At 47.0% G+C, this 21,867-nt stretch overlaps 1 protein-coding gene across 1 annotated transcript in view; it reads left to right on the forward strand.

Annotated features, from left to right (window-relative positions):
- Nucleotides 1-21,867, forward strand: part of FNDC1 (fibronectin type III domain containing 1) — a 79,443-nt gene that overhangs the window by 50,301 nt on the left and 7,275 nt on the right. Inside the window, exons 13-18 of the mRNA XM_090280043.1 lie at nucleotides 1,585-1,696; nucleotides 2,846-3,247; nucleotides 11,796-11,867; nucleotides 13,867-14,013; nucleotides 16,017-16,247; nucleotides 17,013-17,121. Coding sequence (XP_090136169.1) covers nucleotides 1,585-1,696; nucleotides 2,846-3,247; nucleotides 11,796-11,867; nucleotides 13,867-14,013; nucleotides 16,017-16,247; nucleotides 17,013-17,121 — 1,073 coding nt within the window. The remainder of the gene's footprint in view (nucleotides 1-1,584; nucleotides 1,697-2,845; nucleotides 3,248-11,795; nucleotides 11,868-13,866; nucleotides 14,014-16,016; nucleotides 16,248-17,012; nucleotides 17,122-21,867) is intronic.

Here is a 21,867-nt window from a genome sequence, read left to right on the forward strand (position 1 = left end):
AGCTAAATGACCAGCTCCCTGGATTTAAGATAAATGTTTAGGGATTTTGGGTGGGTTGAGGGTAAAAGTATTTTTTCAAAGAATCGAAAAGTTATTCATGGTGGAATTAATTCCCAATCAACGCTTCCCATCTATACTAATTAGAAAAACATTTTGAAGGATTTCATGAAGCGTTCTAAAGACACACCTTATCGTTTCCCAAAGGGACAGAAATTTATTATACGAAGAATAGATATTAAAGCAAATGTCATGTAAACAATTTTGAATTGAACTGTAATGGTAGATTTCGAAAATAGGGTTAATATCCATGAGTCTTATTTTAATTACTGAGACAGGTTCCAACAAAGTAGTCTGATAGCGGGGTGCCTTCACTGGCCTCTTGCTTCCTGCTGAGCTGTGGTTCCCAAACATTAGGGAGCATCAGAGTCCCTGGGGGTTTATCAGATACGGCCTGAGGGAGGACCAGGTAATGGGCATATCTGACAAGTTCCCAGGTGACAGTCTGCTGGGCTAGGACCACAGTTTGAGAACCACAAGTGTGGACCATGAGTTTGTTCCTTAACAGAGGTAAAAATACCCTTTTTTCCCCAAGTTTTATAATTCCTTAGGATATATAAACTTTTTGCATACATACTTTATTGGGAAATTTAATTACAAATTACGTTGTTTTTATTATAGCAACTTTGATTTTTAACATTAACAGTAACATGAAAAAACGTCATGTTTTTAATACACTAGCAATACATGTTTATTGCAAGAGATTAAAATGATTCATTAAGATAGGAAAAAGATAAACATTCTAAACCACTTTTCAAAGATAATCACTGTTAACACTTTGGGATATACCCTTCCAGATTATTTTCTCTGTAGTGTTAAGCTTATAGACAAAAAAGAATATATTTTTATTTTTGAAAAACCATCAGCCCTGTGATCTGAGTTCATATCTGTATATGCCAATATACGTAGAATTTCTAAGTCCTTTTCATGGGCTGCATAGTATTCCACTGTATGGACATGCCAAATTTATTTAATCTCTGCCTAATGGACACTTGGGTTTTTTCCTGCTTGTCAGCATTAACACAGTGTACTACATGGCAAAACTATTTTGAACATCTTTTGTATATTTGAGAAACTTAAAATAATTTACAGTGATCCCCCACTTATCATGGGTATTACATTCTAGACCCTCTGCAATAGGTGAAAATCTGCGAAGTGAGAACCTTATATTTATTTTAGTATTTACTGTACAGTAACACAAAATCCTGCGATAGAGCAAAAAATCCGCGGTAAATAATTAAGTATAATATTTTTAAAAATCCTGCGGTACAGTGAGGCCGTGATAAGTGAACCACGATATAGAGAGGGACGACTGTATATGTGGTATGGGTAAGACTGTAATATGAAATATGACTGTTTTGTACTTTATTCTTTTTAAACCTTCTGAGGGATGCCAACAAAAATAATGTTTTCTACTCACTTTAGGGTTTCCTTCTCTGGAAGCTTCATGCATGTATTCATGCAGTTGGATTAATGTGAACATTTTGAAATGTCCAAAATAGTCTTTAATCTATGTCATGGATTTAGGTGGTGGATCTTGATCGTGGGTTAGTGTTGAATGCAGAAGGAAGGTACCTCCAAGATTCACATGGCAATGCTCTTCGGGTTAAACTAGGAGGAGATGGTCGAACCATAGTGGGTAAGTGAGACCGGTTTGGAAGGAACAGAAGTGTCCTGACTTAGCTGTAGGATACAACTTCTTTTCCTCCTATCCCTGATCCTGAATGGGTGCCCTTGGTCTTGTTGCTTTTGGCCATGTGCTTTTTCCCTGATACAGATGTCAGTAATTCTTCCAATAGAATCCGCCATCCTAAGAGAGGTGGTACTCAACTTTGTTCTGGAAATGGGCAGCCTAGAGCAGGAGTCAGCAAACTGCGACCCCCAGGACGAACCCTGTCTGCTGCCTGTTTTCTATGGCTTGTGAGCTCAGAAGAGTTTTTTTCATTTTCAAATGATTGCAAAAAAATAAAAATAAAAAAAAAATCAAAGAATAATAATCCAGTCCTACCTCAGTACCCGTTAGCTTTGCAACTCATCAGACCCTGCACGCATCTCATTTTGGCACGAAAGAACGGTCCCAGCACTCGGTGCTCACCCGGGGCTCACTGCGCCTGCTAGAACTTGTATGAGTCATGAGGCCACCCCACAAGGGAACATGCTTCATTGCTTGTCACTTGCTCGGTACTCATCAGTTTTGGCACTTGTCACAAGTTCCAGAATGAATTAACAAGTACCGAGGCGCCTGTATTTGGGACGTGAAAATTATATGAAATTCACATTTCGCTGCTCACTCACAAAGACTTATTGGAACATAAAAGCACTCGTGTGTTTGTGGACCGTCTATGGCTTTTTGCCCACAATGGCAGAGTTGAGTAGTTTCAACATGGCCCATAAAAATTAAAAGTGTTTAGTCTCTGGCTTTTACAGAAAATATTTGCCACCCCTGGTCCAAAGTAAGACTTTTCCTCCTTAGATGTAGGAATGAGAAAAAGGAAAGAGTTACTTTCCTTCTAAAGACTAAGAGTTATTTCAGGGTAATGGGCAGTATTGAGGGAATATTCATTCATTTAGATAAAGTGGTAGAGAGTACTGGGCAATATAGTAAGTCTAGAAATTTCTCTGTAACAGCAGATGTTCCTACCTCAGCTGATACCCTTTTAATTATTTCCTTGCTGTTCACGGATTAAAAGATAAGAATAGATAAGCTTTGAGAAGAACTTTCCCCTTGCTTTTTGTTTCCTCCAATCGTGTCCCCTCGTTACACAGATTGTGTCTGATTTTGTTCCAGATCTTGGAGGGACCCCGGTGGTGAGCCCTGATGGGCTCCCCCTCTTCGGGCAGGGGCGACATGGCAAACCCGTGGCCAGTGCCCAGGATAAGCCCATTTTGAGTCTTGGAGGGAAGCCCCTGGTGGGCTTGGAGGTCATCAAAACAACCACTCGCGCCCCCACCACGACTGCGAGGCCCGCCACAACAACCCCGCGGCCCAGAACCACCACGCGCCGGCCCACCACCACCACGCGCCCAACGACCACCGTCCAGACCACTACACCGACAACCACCACCACCACCACCCCTGAGCCCACCACCCCCATCCCCACCTGTCCCCCGGGGACCCTGGAGCGGCACGATGAAGATGGCAACCTGATAATGGGCTCCCGCGGGGTCCCGGCGTGCTACCCTGAAGAAGGTAACCATCTTCAGCCCAACAGTAGCTGCATAACTGGCCTGCTGCCTGTCAGAGGAGGGTCCCCAAGGCTCCCAGGGGAAGCAGGGTGCACAATGGAATGGAAATTAGGGCCGTTTCAAACCCCACCAGGTTTGTGCAACAAGACTCTGTCACAGTGAGGGTTGTCAGATTTAGCAAAACAAAATATTGCACGGGACATGCTCACATGATAAATTATTTGCTACTTACTTAAATTCAAGTATAACTGGGCAGCCTGTGTTTTATCTGGCAACACTTTCCGCAACCCAAGTCAAAACTTAGCTAAAACACAGGACATTATTAGCTTGGACTAGCATTTCCAAAGTGTCGCACTGGGTATTAGTAGGTTAGTACATGTTGGATTGATGATATATATAGAGTTCTGTGATTAGCTATGTGATTTAGACAAAGTTAAATGGGTTTCTTACTGTTAGATCATTCAGATCATTGAACAGCCTTATTGTGAATTTCCCAGAAGAGTCGTGTTTCCCAAGCACGTTTGGCAGCAGAGCGCTTTTTGGATCAGCAGCAGGGGCTTCCCGCTGCGTAGGGGCCCCGCACCATTTCCCTGCTTCCGGGCCCCCAGACAGGGTTGTCCTCTGCCCCTGCTGTGTCTTCCTCCTGCGGAGGGTCTGCTCCCTGCCCCCTACATAGAGCTAGGACACTTTCCCTCTGGTCATGGTGGAGCTGCGACGTCAGCATCTTTGCTGCTGAGTCCCCACTCAAGTGGCTTCGGAAGAGGTCACCTTGCATGTGCACCAGGCTTGGAGGAAGCAATGCTCTTGCCCTCGGGTTGAAGGGCGTTGTAGTGTCAGCTGTAAAGCTTGTGTCTTTTTAAGCTCAGGCAGAGTGAAGACCCTTCATTTCAGCAATCATTTGCGCACCCAGAATTCTCACACGGAGTCGTTGGCCACGATAAGCCCTATCAATGTGAACTTGAATGCCGTATCTGAGGCAGGAACGCTGTTTGAGGTCAGTCGTTGCATGAAAAATTTCCAAATAAAGAGGAATGTTTCACACATCGAAAAATTCAATACCAAAGAACAAGGAAACATACTGAGGAAGAGAAGTATTGGGAAGAATTCTCCCAGTGGATACAACTTAGATTTCACCTTTGGATTTCTGGCATGACATAGTATGTACTTTCCTTGACCTCTTCTGCATAGACGAACATGTGTATTTTAAAAAATTGAGCTATAATTAGAATAGATCGTCGGCAGCCGTCCGTCTCGAGAGACGATGGTGTAGCTTCTTAAGAGTCTATCTGCACCGCCGAGAATGGCTGTGCAGTCCAACTCGGGAGTGACACAGTATCTGTCTCCTCCCGTGTTGAATCGACATCTTGCGATGACGCTGGAGTGTCCTCTCCAGTGAAGCTGAAGCTACAGAGCCTGGGCAGGGTGATATGGAGGGTCTGCTGTTGCCCATGCAGCAGACCCCCCCTCTCTTCGCAGCTGAAGGATCCAAGGGAAAGACGGAGTCAATACAGCTTGGCTTCAGGTGCGCCGCAGGAGTTGCCGGTGTTGACTACAACGTCAAACCGCCTTAGGGACTCCGGCTCCGGATTTTCTGTCGGGGTTTACTCCCTTAGCCTTTCCCCTGAAGAGGTATGCCGCAAGGCAGCGGAGGTTTTTTGGAGTCAGAGTTTTCCTTCTCTGATGTGCCCTGACTGGAAGATCGAACCAGCGACACGTAGCTCGCAGGCCGACGCTCAATCCACTGAGCCAAACCAGCCAGGGGAAATTAGAATAGATATTTACTTAATAATCGGTTATAAATAGAAGAGTGACTATTTTGGATTTTGCTTTATCATTATGAATATTTTGCATTTTCTTTTGTCTGCTTTTAGATAGACTTTGTAGATGTTCTTTTCATTCACTTCGTGTTTCTGGCCTTTCATTTGGCATGAAAGTCAATATTTTTCTTGGCATTTTGTTTCTCCTTTTCTTTCCAAATGATTATATATACATATATATACATACATACATACATACGTACACACACAGGGGTGGGCCAGAGTGGGTTTACAGTTGTGAGGACATGAATCACAGAGCTTATTCTTGTGTTATTACTAATTGTAATCTTATTTATTTGTACTACAACTGTAGACCCCTGGGTTCCCACCCCGTATGTATCTTTTTCTTTACCCACGTCCAGTCTTCTGATTCCCTAATGTCCAAGTGTCCACAGCTTGCTTCTAAGCAGCATTTTCAAACTAAGTACAAATCAGTACAAAGTCCTGGGAAGAAATTAAATTTAAAGAAAAAAAAAAGTGTCTTCTTTAAACAATATTATAATGTACCAGAATTCATAATTTTAAAAATACAGTTGACCCTTGAACAATAGAGGTTTGAATGCATGCACAAGTCTACTTATATTCAGATTTTTTCAATAAAAACTGTAAACATATTTCTCATATGATTTTCTTAGTAACACTTTTCCTCTAGCTTACTTTATCATAAGAACACACTATATAATATATGTAACATACAAAATATGTGTTAATTGCGGACTTCCAGCCAAGACGGAGGCCTAGACAGACACGCTGCATCTCCCTCCACAACTAAGAAGGAACACAACTACCTCAGAACCAGAGACAACCAGAAGTTCCAGAAAATTAAACTGCATGGAAGTCCAGCAAACAAAGATATAAAGAAGAAACACTCACCCAGACAGGCAGGAGGGGCAGAGCCCGGGCAGAGAGGACGCGGTGTGGCGGCGGCGGCAGCGGCAGGAGAGGCGGCAGCAGCAGCAGGCCAGCAGAAAGTGCAGTCACATGTTTTAAAAAATCAGGAGGGACACCTGGGGAGCATTCTAACTCCTCACCAGACCGCACAGCTCACGGTCCCAGCACCGGGGAAAATCAAGCCTCATTGCTTCTGACTGTGCAGACCAGTGGGGGTTGGGGCGGAGACAGAAACTGCGGGTCTCTCAGCAGAGTCCGCTTGTTTAAGGGGTCCCCATGGTCCTAGATCGTCCACAGACCCACGCACTCTGGGAACGATGGCCAGGACAGCAGCTAGAGAGGCGCCAGTCCGGTGTGGAAGTGGGAGAGGTGCCTGGAAAAGGGGTGAGTGCTGAGCAGGGGGCATTGTTCCCTCTCGGACCCTCCCCCACACACAGTGCCACAACGTGGGAAACTTATTGCCCTGTACTGATGAATCCCTAAGGCTCTGCTCCTTACAACATAACAGGAGCAACAGCTCTACCTAAGACACAGAGGCAAACACACACAGGAGCCTGTCAGAATGAGGAGACAGAGAAGTATGGCCAAGAAGGGGGAACGGATCAAGGTTCCAGTGGGAGAACTAAGTGACGAGGAGACAGCCAATCTAACAGATGCAGAGTTCAAAACACTGGTAATAAAGATGCCACAGGCTTAACAGATATGCTTGAGTATGGCAAACACACAAGAGAAGAAGTGAAAGTTACGCTAAATGAAATGAAGGAAAATCCACACAAAACCAATGGTGAAGGGAAGGAAACCGGGGTTCAAATCAATGATTTGGAACACAAGAAGAAAAAAAAACAGTCAACCAGTGCAGAATGAGGAAACAAGAATTGAAAAAATAAATGAGGAGAGGCTTGGAAACCTCTGGGACAACTTTAAATGTGCCAACACCCAAATCAAAAAAAATGGAGGCAAACTTCCCAAATTTGGCGAAAGAAATAGACATACAAGTCCAGGAAGCACGGAGAGTCCCAGGCGAGCTGGACCCAGAGGGGACCACACCCAGACACATCATGATTAAAATGCCAAAGGTGAAAGATAAAGAGAGAATCCTAAAAGCAGCAAGAGAGAAGTGGAGAGTTGCCTGCAAAAGGGTGCCTATATGACTCAGCTGATTTCTCAAAAGACACTTTGCAGGCAAGAAGGGGCTGGCAAGAACTATTTAATGTGATCAAAAGCAACCTACAACCAAGACTACTCTATCCAGTAAAGCTGTCATTTGGAATGGAAGGGCAGATGAAGTGCTTCCCAGACAAAGTGAAGCTAAAGGAGCTCATCATCACAAAGCCATTATTATACAAGATGTCAAAGGGACTTATTTAAGAAAAAGAAGATCAAAACTGTAAACACTAAAATGACAACACACAACTATCAACAACAGAATCTAAAAAATAAAAACAAAATCCAACTAAGCAAACAACCAGAATAGGAACAGAATCATAGGTGTGGGGATCATTTGGAGGGTTATCAGCTGGGAGGGGGAAGGGGGAGAAATGGGGAAATGGTGCAGGGACTAAGAAGCATGATCGGTTGGTACAAAACAGACAGGGGAAGTTAAGAATAACATAGGAAAGGGTGAAGCCAAAGAACTTATATGCACGGCTCATGGACATGAACTAAGGGAGTGGGATTGCTGGATAAAAGGGGGTACCTGGCAAGGGGAGCAAAGGGAAACAATTGGGACAACTGTAACAACATAACCAATAAAATACACTTAAAAGTATATGCTAATTGACTGTCTATGTTATCGGTAAGGCTCTGGTCAATAGCAGGCGATTAGTAGTTAAGTTTTGAGGGAGTCAGAGTCGTACTCTGACTTCTGACTGCATGGGTTGCCGATGCCCCTAACCCCTGCATTGTTCAAGGGTCAACTGCAGTGTGAAAATTGGAGTCAGAATTACTCTTGAAACCCCTGTGCATTGTGTAGAAAATACAATAGCCTGCCATTTCCTGGTTGAACACCTTGTAGTGGCCTTAATGTGCCAACACATTCTGTAAATGCCATAGTGACACTCAGAACAGAGAGTCTATCAGGAAGAAGCTGTGATGTCAGGAGAGGAAGAGTCCTCGGTCTCCCCTTGACCGTAGTCTGCAGAACCACCTGTACCATGGCTCCCGGCCTCTACTGGTGCTCGCAAGCCCGTGTTTTCTCTCACGCCCCTTCTCTCCTGGCATAGCAAGCATAGTTCAGGCCACAGGGCGCGCTCCCAAGGTCTCGGGTCCACATGTGCACAACCAGTGTCTACCAAGTGACTCTGCCCGTGGCACCTTGCAGCCTTGTAGCCTGAAACGGTCATTGCTGTAGTAATTATGGTTTAGAACCAGCATCAGTGATCAATGACTAAGTATCTGCTCTTCCAAGCCCCCCACATCACCCCAACCTTCATCTAGTTGACGTTTGCCATTATATGCCATTGGGAAGGTCCTAAAACTTTGTTCCTAGCCCTCCAATGTTAAGATCATTATTTCAGAGCACAAAGTCTGGGCTCCCCTGGTTAAAGCGTGCCCCCTTTCCCTTGAAAACGCTGCTTTAAAATAACATTCTAGGAATAACCTTGATTTATTCAGTCATTTCAGTAATGCAAGTGTGTTTATGTACTTCTGCATTTGCTATGGATGCCATCCTGGGGGCCTCTTCCTGGGGGCATAGATGCAACTCACTCACTGTTTCCAGTGTCTCCTTGCTTCCACTCCTCCCCTCTCTCCTCTCTCTCTCTCTCTGTACGCATGTGCACACATGCACACGGATACTCTCTGCTTGCTCTGACATCCCCGTTAGATAATACAGTCCTTGCGTAGAGAAGGTGTCTTCTTCTTCACGATACTTAATCCTTCACCTTCGGGTATCCAAATAACACTGTCAGCTCTAGGTGTGCTCCGTTTTCTAACTGAGAAGTAAGAGCTGGGGATCCTTGCCTTTCAGGGCCCACTTCTGCAGTGGACCTGCGGAGATTGTGTGGGTTTGGGAACGTGATGCGCCAACAGAGCGTCTTCAACAACCTGTGACGTGACCATGGGGCCCGTGCCTGAAAAGCACCCGTCATTATGACGTGGTCCCACCGCCACAGCTCGCTCTCAGGACTGAATATGTAAAGAGAATAATTAAAAACTCACCTGGGCTGTGGCTGGCATTCACCTTCTCTCTGAACTTCTGAGAATATTTTGTATCGTTTTAAAAAATATCTCTGGACCGAAAGCCATGGTTGGTGGCTGTCAGTGAAGAAGTGGACGCTTTTGACATTGAGGCAGGGTTGACCTATGAAACATCCGCCTTTACATCGTTCCCCGTGGTTGAAAAGGCATTCAGGTGGGGCAAATTCTGATGGTCAGCTTTGTAAGAAAACAAATGTAAAGACACTTCATCACATCTTGGAAGGAACTCTTACTTGGAATCCAGATGGCGGTATTTTAGAAAAATATGTCTGACTTCATTTGGTCTTTAAAAAAATAAAGAGCAGTAAATTACCCCAGACAGTGTTTACTTTTGCCAGAAGACTTAACTGCCACTCACCTCGAGAAGTGATCTTTGTTTGCAGGAAAAAGACATCGTTTCTGTGACTGGCTGCCACCCTGGACTATTCAGCACTTCTGGGACTTGCACTTGACCCTGGGGTCCATGAAGAAAACCCTACCCTTTTCCCCTTTCTGGTTCACTCCGAGATGCAAAAATCGCACAATTTATTCATTTTTGACTTGGCCAAAAATAACAGTGAAAAGAAATGGATCTGAACCGCTAATGAGGAAAAACAAGACTATGTTCTTAAGAGTGAAATTGATGAGGGAAAGAAAACGGTGTTCCAGGAAACAATGGCAGGATAACCCCAAACGTCAGGGGCTGTGAACTTGCAAACTGCCTGATTCGAACCAGCCCAGAAGTAATTCTACTTGGATGCAGGCATATTGACATTGGAATGACAGCAGGGAAAATTATATTTAATTGTTTTTCATAAAATGACCTTTGGGACCCTGAGGGTGGATCATAGACCACTTCTCTCTTGTGGACGTTCATTGCCCATCCCCCCAGAACATGCCCAGTGTTAGCACCACGACAGTGAAGTGGGTGCTGGGCACCTCGCAGGCCTCCCGTGGCTTCGGGCTTGCATTGTGTCCCTCAGCAGGGCTGGACAGGCAACGCGAGGTCACCAATGTCCGCCGCTGGTGGGGTTTGTTTTGGCACCATTATGTTCATGATGTTATCCGAACTAGGCTCAAAATAGGCCAGTAGAACGATTCTATTGGAATACTTCTGGGGAATGATCAATGATTTTCTAACAATAAAAAATTCAAATTGATGCCTATAATTTTTTAGTGATGGGGGTTTATACACTTTCTACTTCAATTTCCCCTTCATTATGTGGTGGAATGATGATTCTAATAGAGCGCCTTAAGGTTTATAAGCAATTTCATTGGTTAGATTAGCTTTAAAAAGTGGAGGCAGTTTTATGAAGGCCAAAGTACACAGTCTTTGGAGCCAGAGGGCTTGAAGTCCAAGTTCAGTCTTAGCTCTGTCCTTCACCAGCTGTGACTCCGGGCACATTACAAATCCTCAGTGCCCTTGGCTGCGGAGTGGGTATCAGCCTATGCATGGACCTTAAGAGTCTTATGTGAGGATTAACTCCAATCTTATGGCATTGACAGTGCCTGGTGCCCAGAAAGCATCTGATAAATTGTAGTTATTTCTTCTTCTCTGCCCCTCCCCCACCACCTTGTACAGGTGCATGGACTTCAGAGTTCGGTGTAACTGCTGTGGGCTTCAGGTCAGAAGAAGGAGGAAGAAATGCCTCTGAATTGTTTTGAGTTAGAATATTTTTGCCTCAGAGAGATATTCTCCTTTCCACAGCCTCATCTACTTTCCCCCAAGTAGAGTAATAATTCATTGATTTTCTTAACAAAGATTTGGGTTCAAAACATCCAGATAATGGTGGCAAAAATGCATTGTTTTTTTTGCTTAAATCATTGACCATTATTCATGCTCATAATATCAGTTCCATCATTAATATAGTCATTTTAATAATGGTTCTTATAATTAGGGCTTCTTGGAAGACTCAGAAAAAAAAATCATACATGAAATTCTGTAAATTGCATTTAAAGGATAATTCTGCAGGCATAATAAATCCGGTGGTTTTGTAAGGAAAGCCCAACCTGTTTGTAAAGAGAAATTTGCAGCCGTTGGAATGTTATTTCCAAACTTCATCTGCAAATTAAGACGTCTGATTAGCACGGAGTTACCTCCTGAGTCTGAGGCCAGGCGAGAGGTGGGAGGGATGCGCAAGGCCCCGAGGCCCTGTAGGTGTGCTCTGCAAAGTTAGACCATCAGGGAGGCAGGAACTCACTCTGCTTCTAGAATGCGCAGGAGGCAGGGGGCCGGAGAGAGTGCAGACACAGGATTCCTGTCCCCACCCTGAGAACCAGCTGCCCACGCTCTCCCCAGACTCCTTGCTTCCTGACTGTGCCTGCCTCAGGCCTGTGACCTTCCCCCAGCAGGCAGGGTGAGGGGCACCGAGGTGGACGGGAGGGAAGCCAGAAAGCACTCGCTGGGCCAGAGGCCGAAACACTGGGCAGGGTCTTTGGTCGCGGGAGGGCACCCGAGGGCCCTGTGCTGGGCCCAGAGGAGACGGGGTCCCGGGCCCATCTCAGCGCTGACGCTCTTCCTGCTGAGCAAGCACTGGAGGCCAAGCTTTGAGGACTTAGTCCCATGTAATGGCCACGGGGAATGGACCGTGTGTCCTGGACAGGATTCTGAGCCACCTGGGAAAGAGCCCGGAGCATTGATAACTCTGTCCTCTCCTTCTTCACTAGATGATTTCTCCGGACTAGAGACCGACACGGCTGTGCCCACGGAGGAGGAGGCCTACGTGGTCTATGATGAAGGTATGCGCTGATTTTAAGCACGTTATTTGAATAATTTCTTCCCTGATGGGAGGATCTTATTTTAATCACTAAGTGGATGATCTGGATTGTAGTTTCCTTCAGATCTCTGGGCTGGGTGGCCATGCTTAGGGAATGGGGATTGCACCCCACACTTGTAAGCTACCCCCAGTACGTATTTGATCCAAAGGAGGAGTATGCTTGGTGGAACACACAGCTTCCAAACAGGTGCCCTGGGCTTCCCATCCCTCCTTTCCAGCCCCCTTTTCGTCCAGAAATTCTGGAGCCAGCAGGTCTGAGTACCCCCTCCCCCCGACCACTGCTGCCCACAGCTCTTTGTAAACTAACCAATGTCTCAGCTTCCTCTTTCGGCTCTTCTCATTCTTCCCTGTTCTCTCTTTTTCTAATTACATTAAAAAATGTAATGCCGTGGCTGGGTGGCTTCATTGGTTGGAGCATCATCTCGTGCACCAAAAAGGTTGTGGGTTCAATCCCTGGTCGGGGTACCTACCTGGATTGTGAGTTCAATCCCCGGTCGGGGTGTGTACGGGAGGCAACCAATCACATCGATGTCTCTCTCTCTCTCCTTTCCTCTCCAAAATCAATAAAAGCATATCCCCAGGTGAGGATTTAAAAAAAGAAAAGAAAAGCAGGGCTAGGGATGTATTGAATTTTTTGAATCACAGAATATTTTCATGTAAGGGTAAGCTTATAAGATTAAGCATCTGGACAGTTTCTCAATGAGTGGTAACTAATGGTGGTGTTATACTTACCACCCTCTGGCTCTCCTGTGTGTTTCATGAGGTACCTCTGCAGTTGGAAAAATTAGGCAGGGATCTTGTCCCCTCCCTGGTGCCAGCCTTTGACACTCAGAAGGCCCTCACTTTTGCACGTCACCTTCCTGGTTATCTGTAGCTCCAATGGGTCTTAAATCACAAATGTTGCAAGTGATATCACCTTTGATGTAATCATAATGAAGTTTGATGTAGTGGTTTAATCTTTCAAACAAAAATGGACTTAGAAAAGCATCAGATCTCAGAAAGCAAAAGAACGTTTCTTAGCACCTTTGAAAGTACTGTGCACCTTTCTTACTATCATCACCAAGCCGTTATTATATGAAATGTCAAAGGGACTTAAGAAAAAGAAGAACATTAAAAGGACAACAAAATCATAACTATCAACAACTGAATCTAAAAAACAAAAACAACCAGAACAGGAACAGAATCATAGAGATGGAGATCAATTGGGGGGTTTTCAGCTGGGAGAGAATGAGGGATATGGTGCAGGGATTAAGAAGCATAATTGGTAGGAACAAAATACACAAAATAGACGGGGATGTTAAGAATAATATAGGAAAGGGTGAGGTGAAAGAACTTACACACACGACCCATGGACATGAACTAAGGGGAGAGGATTGCTGGAGGGAAGGGGGGTACCAGGTGGAGGCGGGCAAAGGGGGAAAAATTGGGACAATAGCAGCATAATCAATAAAATATACTTAAAAAAAAAGAAAAGAGAGCTGAATTTTAGTTTCTTTTTTAAATGTTAAAGAATTTTCTTAGTAGAGTTAATCCCATCTTCTCTCCAGAAAAAAGCTCAAAGATGATCCATGAAAAAAAAAATCAAGTTTATTTTCTGATGTGAATCTTTCATGGCTCTAAAAGAGAACATTATTTAGGTAGAGAATGACCTTGGACCAGTAATGGGAACATGCTAAACTGGATGAAGTCTGAGGCTCGCTCCAGCTTGGATTCAAAACCTAATTCTTCTGGGCATGTACATCTTTGTTCTTTCCCTGCCTCTCTTTTCTCTGCAGCTGCTTTTCTGAGGGCACTGAAATGGGGAAAAATGCAGTTTTATTAGAAACGAGTTACGTTTGGACCTGGCATTTATGTTTAGCATGCTTTCCTCTAGCGTTGGATCTCGGGGAAGGTATCTTTTGACTGCAAACACTGCTCCTTTGCAGGAAGGACCCAATCACAAAACCTTCATATTGTTTCAGATTACGCATTTGAGACCTCCAGGCCCCGGGCCGCCACCACGCCCTCCCCCGCCACGGCTGCGGCACCCGGAGTCATCCCGCCCGAAGGCACCGTCAGTTCCTTTCCTGAAGAAGAATTCGATCTGGCTGGAAAGAAACGATTTGTTGGTAAAGAAACATGGGTGTTTAACGGTCGCTCTTTGAAGAAGAGCATAGCAGGTCTCTTGGCTTGGCCAAGGAGGCACATTTGGAGCAGAGCTTTCCCAGAGTGAAGTTTCCCTGGGGGCGATGCGTACCTGCTCCGACGCACGTGAACTTACTTTCTGCTCAGGTAAGGGGACGGAACTGTGCAGGAGAACATCTGGAACTCGACAGAGGAGAGAGTAGAAAGTGCTGCCTTTGTCGCCTCAGAGTAAGAACCACTTAAATACTGTCAGCGGCAGGGAACCCGACTATTTTTATGGCAGCCACGTTCTCTAGACAAGACTTCCCCTGGGCTTGGCCTGCACGTTCCTAGTTCAGTTCATCCTCAAAGATGAGCGCTTGACAGAACTGAGCTGCTGGTGCTGCCGCTCCTGCTTATTTCCTCCCGTTTCCATTAGCCTTAGGAACGTGGGATCTAGAAATTCACTTTGCTCTTTTTTTTTTGTCAGTCATGAAAACAATTTCAAGAGGAAATTGTTTCGCGAAACCACGTTTCATCCCCATTGGGAGTCTTCTTTTCCTGTGCCCTTAATGAACTTCACTAATGAGACAGATTAATGCATTACTAAGTGGAAAAAAATAATGTATGACTAAGTAGAGACTGGCAACAGCTTAAACTAATATCACACGTTTTGTTTCCAAAACAAATGCCCTGCCAGGAGCAGAGAACAGCTCTTGCCAGCCAAGATGTAGTATTGAGTGTCTAATCTCCATGCACTTGAAGAATAAGGATAATTAGTTTGAGGTAGCATTCCTGCGGCCAATGCTAATGCTGACCCGCGGCACTCAGCAGCCTGGCTGAGTTCACCACGCCTGACTTTCTCTCTATTGTTCCGTGACAGGCTCTGAAATCCTTTTAGCACTATTATTAGCTGTTCCTGAGAACTCTTTGGAAGGCTGAAAGGCTTGCCATTGTCTGGCAATTTTTATATGTCTATGACTCTATAAAGCATAGCAGATTACTCCCCAAGACCTCCTGACGAGATCCATGCACAAACTCTAAAGGCCTGATTTTATACAAATTACTGGTAAATACAGGAGCTAAACATTGCGTTTAGTCATAATGGTCACCGAGAATGAGAACCTGAACCAAAGATGCAATGAAGTGTTTAGAAAGTATTAGGAACTTGTTATATGAGAGCGCCCGGGGGTCTTGCATGTATAGAGCCCAACTCAGCTCCCCTGGCATTTCTGTCTTCTTACGCAGCGTGCGTGACAAGAAGGTCTGCGGGTTGGAGGTACAGGCTCATGCCCGGCCCCTGTTTCATGGGCCTCCACTCAGGGGCCGCAGACTCAGCCAGGGCAGGGGACGACCACCCAAGACCTGCCTTGTTCCCGGGGCCCTTGTGCCGCCTGCGATAACGTGTGTAGAGAAATCTCGGACCTGTTAGTACATGGGAGTAGCTATTACTGCACTGAGCAGAAATGTTGCAGAAGGCTGGCCAGGCCTGGCCTTGGCGGACATTCCAGATGGTCCGGGTGCCCCTGAAGCCCTAGGGAGGGCCGCGCAGGACTGAGGCGAGAGGTTATGTATTTTGATCAGAGTATATATTTCTTTGTGGTCCCAAGTCGGTCTAGGCCATGACTTGTGCTGAGAGAACCCCCGCTGGGCCTGATGCTCACTTTTTCACACGTTTGGGCTTTGGAAGGGTAAAATATGCAGACCTAATGTGTGCTACATTGACTGCAGTTTGGGGATCTTTCAGAGGCGCTTTGAGGCCAAGGTCATCCATGGTCCTGGGACAGTAGGATCTTTTGAAATCACAGGTGAACAGATGTAATGGCGTGGATCTGTTAAGGAGAGCTAGGAATGTGCTTCTGAGCTTGGCATCAGGACTGGTGGCCTTGGAGCCTCTGTCTGGCAGGAAGAGGCTGAATGCTTGGTTGACTTCGTGGAGCAGACACTATGTTTCTGCCTCCAGAGAGAGCCTTCGGCGACCGGACCGGGTGTCTCTGTTCTTTCACAGCTCCTTATGTGACGTACCTCAGCAAAGACCCGGCAGCCCCTTGCTCGCTGACCGATGCTCTGGATCACTTCCAAGTGGAGAGCCTGGACGAAATCATCCCGAGTGACATGAGGAAGAGTGAGCTGCCTCCACAGCGTGCCCCCCGCAATATCACCATTGTTGCTATGGAAGGCTGCCACTCATTCGTCATTGTAGACTGGGACAAGGCCACACCGGGAGATGTGGTCACAGGTGTGTCCAGGCAGATGCTCAGAGTCCCCTCCCGTATATAGGTGGGAAATACTGGCAGTGGCAGGCAGACAGACGAGGGATGAGTGGGTGGATCGCTGGCTGGAGGGAGGGATGCATGCAGCTGAGACATGAACTTCACTTGACCTTCTGAGGCAGCCTGGGCTGGGGTGAGGGCTGAGGGCCCACCCCTGGGGTCTGTTAATAGCAGATTAGGCAGAAAGAAGAGCTGTCTGGCTGCTGTCATTAGACATCGAGGTCAAGGGCACACACAGGTATTCAACAACGAGAAATCAAAGGAGACCCTTCACCAAATGGGCGAGGAGACCTCCCTGAGTCTGGGCTCTTTCAGCCACACAGGCATACATGACATTCGACAATTTCTGTGTTTCGTGTGAGGGACAGTTGTATATGCCTCTACCAGGAAATTCTTAAATACTGGTGTGACAGTCACTGCTTTTTCTTCTGCTTTTCCCCTGTGCGGTCACGCTGAGGTGTGATTGGTTCTGAGGAGACAGGGAAGGCCAGGGAATGTGGGAGATATGGAGAAGGAAGAGGAGTAGGGAACTGGCAAGGCTCAGGAAGCATCTCCGATTTTGATATCCACATCTGGGTTCACCAGGATATCCCAGCGTCAGGCCCCACCCTCACCCCACACGCAGCTGGCTCCTTCGGGAGCCTGTCCCCCCCCCCCCCCCAGGGTGTCGCACCTCTTGTGTGACCTGGCTCCTTGACGCTCACTGGGTTCTTCCTTCCCTCCACGCGCAGGTTACCTGGTTTACAGCGCCTCCTACGAAGACTTCATCAGGAACAAGTGGTCCACTCAGACTTCAGCAGTAACTCACTTGCCCATTGAGAACTTGAAGCCAAATACAAGGTATGGTGTGTTTGTTGTTAAAGAACCAAAAAATCAGACCTGCGTCCATGGTCACTGATGCCCTGGGGCTGAGAATGAAAGGCTTGGTCAAAACGGTTTCATGAGTTCGTTTGCGTTCCCCGTTCAGTCCTCATGGACTCTCCCTGAACGCTTGCCACGCGCCGCGTCTTTTTCTTGGAGGAAATTACCGTATGTATTGTGGTTGTCAGTCTAGTGTGTTAACATTTTGTTCCCTAGTTTCCAGAGACCAAGCATGACCTGCCTTTGGGGTAAGGACAGTTGTTCTGTGTGCTGAAAAGGAATTGGTCCATTTCTAATCACCCATGTGATAGTGTTAGACAGCACAACCTTCACATGTCACATGTGTGTAGCAGCAATCGCTAAGCATCTTACCTGGTACTCAATCTCTATGACGTAGAAGTTTAGATCATTCAAGAAAGATGCGTTTTACACATTAATGTAGGTTATAACCACGTCTTCCTAAGCTGGGCAAGGGGCTGGCCGGCCAGAGGGCCCTCTGGGAGCCAGGGGTCACAGTCCTCGGTGCGAAATAGGCAAAAGTTGTTCCCAAGGGTGCAGAGCGGGGGAGCGTGCATTTCCACTTTTATGCTATCTGGTCTTCATGGTGATGACCATCAGGAAAGCTGCCCTGGCAAGGGAACATGGGCAGAGCACCAAGCACGTGATGGTCAAGCAGCGGCGGGCTTATAAACCAGTTCTTCGGGAAGAGACAAAATTCCCTGGTTTTTGGTGTTTGCAATTTCCCGTCGTGTAAATACTCCCACCACGGCCAATTCTAAGCTACCTGTGAACGCTCAGTGTTCCTAAATATTTGATGATCAGCTTGCTCGAGCCCCTACAAATGGCTCCAGTGTACACCATCACGTCAAGCCACCGTGTGTACATGGCAAAGAGTGCTCAGTGGCATGACGGTGGGCCAGGGGCTCCTGTTTTCTGTATCATCAGAGGACCATGGAAAAGGGTGGGACAAAACACTGTCCTTAACCAGAAACGTGCTGAAGGGAATAGAAATGAGACGACAACCACGGGCCTTCTGAAGTAGCTGAGACCTTTCCTTGGGGCGTCTTCACGTGCCCCTTGGGTTTCACCTGCACTGAGCTTTTATAAACTATTATGAATTCAGGATCTGGCAGATAACAAGCAAGTAGCAAAACAAGAAATCGAGAAAACACTTAACTTTTCCCCAATAGTGATGAAAAATCAACTAAAGGAAACAAACAAACAAATAAAACAGTGAAGGGAAATGGGTCAGCACCCAACTTCTGTGCGTGCAGCGCGGTGATGGTTTTCCAGCCCAGCCATGATGTCAGAAAGCCGCCAGAGGCGTCCGTCTGGGGTGCTTTGCCCAGAGCCCCTGCAGCCCGGTCTTTGGTGTCCTACCCCCGTGGCCAGTGCTCTTTCCACAGCTGTTGCTGCCAGGCTCACACTGAGTTTTGAATAACGTCAGGAGATGGTCCCGCAGGGGGCGGGTTTATTCATCCTTTCAGCAGGTGTGGATGAGCCAGGATGCACTGAATGAGGGCTTACTCCTGGCTCTGCGCCAGGCACCAGGATGCTCACGGAGCGTGGAAGCGGGTGGGGGGAGCGGGGTAAACCACAGGGGGGTCCCGCCCACAGTCCGGCAGCGGAAACGGACTGTTTTGAAACAACATAAACGTAAACTTTCACTGGTCACTATCCTGAGGGAGAAGCATGCAGTGCTGTCAGTGTCCAGCAGGGCATTATTTTCTGAGCTTGGGGACCACGGGGCAGTCAGATCAGTTTTGTGGGGACAGTAAGACAAGCCGTCATTAGCCTGGGGAAGGAGGGTGAGGCACAACCAGGTTGTTCCCAGCAGAAAGGATGTTCAAAAAGACAGTGTGTTCCAGGAGGCTGGTACGACAAGACGGGGTGGGAAGGCTGGAGGCCAGACACACTGGTCCCCGAGGGCCTGTGGAGGCCCCGTGGCTTCTGTCCTACCCTCCACCCTGGTGGACAGACTGGCAACAATGGCTGCTCTTGGGGCCTTGCCAGGATGCCTCCCCCGGAGCGTCATTCTTCTGACAGGGAGTGCTGGCTGGGGTGCCAGTGCGGGCACCTCCTCCCACACAGATTTCCCCCAGCTCCCCAGGAGCAGCTGCTGGGGGAGCGTTGCTATGACGTGAGGATGCTCATTGTCCCCTGCGTGACCCTGGTGCGGAGTGGCTCTAACAGACGCCCTTTAGGAATCCACGTGCTTCCTCCATGGAGTCTGTCTTCCCTCTGTCATCACAGGCCCTGGGGCTTCTCAGGAACCCACTTCAGAGCCCCGTGCACAGGGGACACCAGAAACCCATGGACTCACGTGGAGCCAGAGTGTAAAAGCCATCTGTGGTTCGTTATTGTCGAATCTTGTTTTTGACTTAACGTGGGCATTATCCACCCAGCTCAGCGCCAATGCGCTTTCTGAAGTCTGCGTATTTTAATCCATACTTAAAGCGCAGAGATTTGTCATTCTGAGGTCTATTCAGAGGAAGGGGCCAAAAGCTTATATAAGGAGGCAGGGGCTGCTCCTGTTACTTGGACGAGGTTGGGACTATTCAGAGAATGAAATATGTATTTCAGTTCACAGAAAAAGCTTCATGTGGTTTTTGAAAATAGGAACTTTACTTTCTTCATAATGCCATGCCGCTTTTCAGCTCAGCATATTTAAATTTACTTTGACACATTAGGTGAAGTTCAAGTGGAAATATGTCTTTGGAATTGGGCCACGTGGGCTTTGCGGAGGATAGAATAATGGCGCTTTGGAGAACGCTTAGGGTTCAGGGATAAAACACACGGACACAACGCAGAAGTTGGAATAGCTCCCCTCTTCGTCTCCTTAGCTGCATAGCAGCCGAGCGTGGGGCTCGGGCAAGTGGTCCAGGGAGGCCCCAGCGGCGCGGGAGAAAGCTTCAGTAGAAACGTCCCCTGTAGCCTTGGAATATAAGTATCATTCTTTGGGCTTTGATTTCTTTTTTTTTTAAGGGAAAAAAAAGTATCTGTAAAGTTTAACCAGCATCTTAACAGATGCCAAACCCACCGCTTGAACTGCCTGCAGAGTTTTGCCTTAAATAACTCCACAACCACCGAATAAGAGTCTGTGTAATTGGGAAAACATGAACTGCTGAGCGAATGGAGTTTTGGAAACTCATATGTTCTCAATTGTGCATATCTTTTTTTTTTTTTACATGAAATTTTAGAAAGGAATCCCTCCTTAATGAGATGTGAATGACTTTCTTGAAAGGCTTACAAGAAGCCTAATTTTACCAAATGGCTTAATTATTTCAATCAGCTGTCTGTTTAATCAAACACAAATCACGCAGCCTCTCTGTGTCACTGCGAGGCCACGGGCTCCCTTGGTGAGGCCAGCCGTCCTGGGCCTTGGGCCTGGACAGCGCTGCAGCACACCTGTGCCTTCGCACTCTTGGCGGCCACCACTCACCTTTTAAAAATTCAGTGCATTAAAAATTTTTATTTATTTGTTTTTAGAGAGAGGGGTAGGAAGGGGGGAAGAGAGGGAGGGAAACGTCGATGAGGGAGAGAGACATCGATCAGTTGCTTCTCACACGCCCCCAGCCGGAACCTGACCCACAACCCAGACATGTGCCCTGACCTGGAGTCTAATGGTTTGCAGGACGATGCCCAACCCACTGAGCCACACCAGGCAGGGCCATGCATTTTAACTAGTGCATATGATCTGTGTGCCTGCCATTAACGGTTCTATAACCTTGAAGCATACCTTCCACTGGCCAGAGCCGCGGAGAAAGGCCCGTCCTGAACTCTGCCGAATGGCGGAGAGCTGCGTGCATAGGATCCCCCCCAATCTGCGCCTGGAAGGAGCCGGGGGCTGGGAGAGCGTGAGAGGGGGAAAACCCAAAGCTTCGCAGAGAAACAATGTCACAGCCACGGTGGCGGTCTCCAGGACTGCCCAGCCCCCGCTTTTTGCCCTGTAGATCCTCAGAGGGCAAAGCAAGATGTCTTGGGACTCCTGGCCCGGGTGGCTTTTCAGGTTCCCTCTAGAGCAACAGTTCTCAACCTGTGGGTCATGACCCCTTTGGGGGTCAAACGACCCTTTCACAAGGGTCGCCTAAGACCATCAGAAAACACATATATAATTACATATTGTTTTTGTGATTAATCACTATGCTTTAATTATGTTCAATTTGTAACAATAAAAATACATCCTGCATATCAGATATTTACATTACGATTCATAACGGTAGCAAAATGACAGTTATGAAGTAGCAACGAAAATAATTTTATGTTGGGGGGGGTCCCCACACCATGAGGGGCTGTATTAGAGGGTCGCGGCGTTAGGAAGGTTGAGAACCACTGCTCTAGAGGAACCAGCTGATTCAGACAATGTGCTTCAGAGCACGGTCTCCTTTCCAAGACAAAGATGACTCCGTCAGCACTTTCCCCCAGCGTCCACGTCCCCATCCTTGAGGCACAGACACTTGAAACTCACTCCGAGCTCTAGAGCCCAGCCCAGCACGTGGGACGCGCCCGGAACATTGTTGTCCTGTTACTTCACTGAGGACACTGACCTCTGGACCGGTTCCCCGTGTCTCTGCCAACAGCCAGGCCCGGGTCAGACAGCCTGCCTTGTTCACACGGAGGCCAGGGATAAGCAGGGGGTTCACATGGGAATTCTGCTGTGTGTGGCTGCCGCAGCTTCTCCCTCCCGAGCTGTGGACCTCGAGCTGGGACAAGACGAGGACAAGA

This window comes from Furipterus horrens, unplaced genomic scaffold (genome assembly GCF_987537825.1).
Source record: "Furipterus horrens unplaced genomic scaffold, mFurHor1.1.pri manual_scaffold_6, whole genome shotgun sequence".
Taxonomy (NCBI): Eukaryota; Metazoa; Chordata; class Mammalia; order Chiroptera; family Furipteridae; genus Furipterus; species Furipterus horrens.